Raw genomic sequence first — 3,052 nt, 5'->3', positions numbered from 1 at the left:
CGCACCCGCCAAGCAGTTTTGCTCTTCAGAGCTGTGTAAGAGGGGCAGGGCGAGGTGAGGTGCATACAGCGCTCGACCTCCAGCCGCGCTGCAGGGGCAGCCTTGTACAACACAGATTCCCAGCATCAAGACACCATCAGATTTCCCTAAATGCTAATTACCAAAGAGCCAGATTTGATCTTAAAAAAGCCAGGCTCCTGGAGCCCAGCAGCTGCCCACTTGTGGAAAATGGATCATCTACAATAAAAATACATCAAAAAGCATCTTTAATATTTTTCAGCTGCCGGACAGCCAGGTCAACTGGGAGGTTGAATTTCAGGTTGCTCAGGCGACTGAGAACATTGAGCGCGCTCTCAAAGCCCGTGTTTGCCATGTAGCTCCACGGCTGGTAGTGGGCCTGTACCAGAGCTCCAGATTTGCAGATGAGGTTGACCCAGGAGACCAGGCGCTGCTCGTTCAGGGCCATACACACCAGAGCCTTCAGCTCCGAGTCTGCACTGCGCTTGAAGGGGTCGTGCTCCGTGAGGACTGTGTGGATGGCTGTCAGCAGGCTCTGCTTGGGGGGCACGAAGATTGGCCCAGCAGACCAGGCGCTGCACGTTCAGGGCCATACACACCAGAGCCTTCAGCTCCGAGTCTGCACTGCGCTTGAAGGGGTCGTGCTCCGTGAGGACTGTGTGGATGGCTGTCAGCAGGCTCTGCTTGGGGGTCACGGCCACTCCTCCCGTCACCGGCAAGGCAAAGGACTGGGAGAGCTTGCGAGCGGGGGATTCCACGAAGGCTTGTCCGTTCTTAGCGTTGTAATACTTCACAAAGAGTTCCCAGGGGTGCATGGTCTGCGGCGACGAGGTGAACACAGGAATCAAGCACGCGATGGGCGCCAACACCAGGCTCATTCCCTGGGAAGGGGCGTAGAGCCCGTGAGCCATCAGGTCTCGCAGGGCAATGGTCAGCTCCTTCCGCACAGCCAGAGTCAGCTCATCTCTGCCCCCCAGGGGAACGTCCTGCAGGTCGGAGGAGCTAATGACATGCTCTTCCTGCTGGTGTTTTGTAGCGAGCTGCCTCACCCGCTCTACTGACAGCTCCAGGTTCCTCATTAAGGGGGAGTAGTCCTTGCTGGCTTGGTCCTTTTGCCAGAGGCTGCGAGGAATCTGACCGGTGGCACAACCAAACTGACTGACAGCAAATATCTGCAGCACCGCCAGCATGCGGCGCATGAGGTGCAGGCCTGTTTCTCGCATCTTTCTGGCATCTTCTGGGTTCACTGATCAGGTTAGAAAAGAGGAAAAAAAAATTACTCTCATTAAGAATGACCAGCTCTGCTCTCTCCTGCACACGTCTGCTCCTCCTCTGCCACGGACTCTCCTCCTCCTCCCCAGGAGCTTTTGTCACTAAGACTGATGTTAGTTTTTCTATTTTCAAAGCACCGAAGCCAACCAGAAAAGCAAACATTTGCATGGCCCGTTCTCGACAATCTGGTCACCTCAGAGAGGAGAAAAGCTTTACATCGCTGACCAGCAGTAGCTGCCCCCCAGTGCACAAGGGGAAGGCGGTGCTGTGTTTCCTCCAGTGCTCTGTTCTAGCTCCAGTACACTTACGGGTGAGGAGACAATACAAGTCTCGGCGGATAACAAACGGGATCCATCCAGCACAGCACCCTCACTCGCAGAGCTCTGAGTGCCAGCGACGGGGCAGCCCGGTAGCACCAGCAAGACGAGGCTGCTCAGTCTGTCCACACCTTGCACTAAGGATCAAAAGTCCCCTCCGCTCCCCATTTTGCTGAGGACCAACCCCACCCTCGGTGCCACACGTTCCAGTTCTGTGACTAATGATCCCACGGAGGATCCATGGTAAATGCACTGGACACCAGCCTCCTGTCAGGGGGAGCAGGAGAGCGCAGAAACCAACTGCCTGCAAAAAGGCCGAGCAGCCTGGCGAGACCAGGCGCGGGGATGTGCCTGCGGAACCTCATGAGAGCGTCAGCCAAGCAGTGCAGGAAGCTCTGAGCCGAGCAGCGCCCACCTCTGTTTCCAGAAGGCCGCGTATTTGCTTTGTAGGAGCCACCACCATCCTTCCTGCCTGCACAGTCACAGGGTCCATCCTCCGCCTTACCAGAGCTTCCAACTTCATCTGGAACAAGAGTTTCACACTTGTGAATTTGAGCTGTGTATCCCAGTTGTGAAGGTCAATATCCCTTAGATCTCTCTGCACCTCTTTTGTCAGTCTCTTTTCTCCCCACCAACAGTTCAGAGAGATCTGTGCTTCCCCGTGACCCAGAACCCTTCCTCATCCTCCCTCCTGTAACCTCCCTCCTCATGCCTTTGCCAGGGCGTTACAAAGCAATTCCACCTGCTCATCTCAGCACTGACCCTGAATGAAGCTGATGAACATTTCGAGGTCCCGTATCTGTGTCTTCAGCTGTTCCACCAGCTGCTCCTTCACCCTGGCCGGGTTAACGATCTGTGCTATGGCAGCATCCACACGCTGTCGCAATTCCTCCGGAGAGAGCGTTGCAATATCTTCACTCAAGTCCATGTCCAGCTTCTTTATCAACTCATTTATAATCATCTGCAAAACACAAGTTAGTAGCATGATGTCACTGTGTGGTGCTGCCGCCCCCAAGCTTCAAAACCTTCATTCCCCACAGGCCACCTCTGCTGCACAGACACCGCAAGAGAAGACGCAGGACGTGCAGACCAACCACTGGTACCCTGTGACTGCTCTGGCAAGAAATAAGGACAGACCAGCTCCTACAGGGCGTAAGAGGCTCGCGAATGCTGAGGAATCCAGGCAGGAGGGCTTCGAGAGCCTCACCCGTTGTCTTTCCATAACCACAGACTGCGGCAGGGAATCATAGCTGCCCTCCTGGTAAGCAAATGTCTCCAGGTCATTCAGCTGTGTCTTGAGCTGCAGGATCAGCTCTCTCCGATTCTCCTTCTGGGCCTCAATTTGCTCCTCTCGCTCACTCTGAAAAAAAAAGTTACCAGTAAATAAAATCAAATATTTCTGGTCATTGCCAAGCCCCAGAGAACAGGACCATGGCTCGAGGAGC

The 3,052-nt window shown here is 54.7% G+C and overlaps 1 protein-coding gene across 1 annotated transcript in view; it reads right to left on the bottom strand.

Moving 5' to 3' along the window:
- Positions 1-198: 198 nt before the first annotated feature.
- Positions 199-3,052, bottom strand: part of RUNDC1 (RUN domain containing 1) — a gene marked incomplete at its 5' end in the record, with an annotated part of 3,161 nt that continues 307 nt past the window's right edge. The window contains 5 exons of the mRNA XM_010143878.1: positions 199-478; positions 624-1,264; positions 2,023-2,130; positions 2,370-2,568; positions 2,815-2,967. Coding sequence (XP_010142180.1) covers positions 254-478; positions 624-1,264; positions 2,023-2,130; positions 2,370-2,568; positions 2,815-2,967 — 1,326 coding nt within the window. The remainder of the gene's footprint in view (positions 479-623; positions 1,265-2,022; positions 2,131-2,369; positions 2,569-2,814; positions 2,968-3,052) is intronic.

Source organism: Buceros rhinoceros, unplaced genomic scaffold (assembly GCF_000710305.1).
Source record: "Buceros rhinoceros silvestris isolate BGI_N320 unplaced genomic scaffold, ASM71030v1 scaffold38349, whole genome shotgun sequence".
Lineage (NCBI taxonomy): Eukaryota > Metazoa > Chordata > Aves > Bucerotiformes > Bucerotidae > Buceros > Buceros rhinoceros.
Note: the sequence above shows the minus strand (reverse complement) of the source record. Positions and strands in the feature narration are given on the sequence as shown.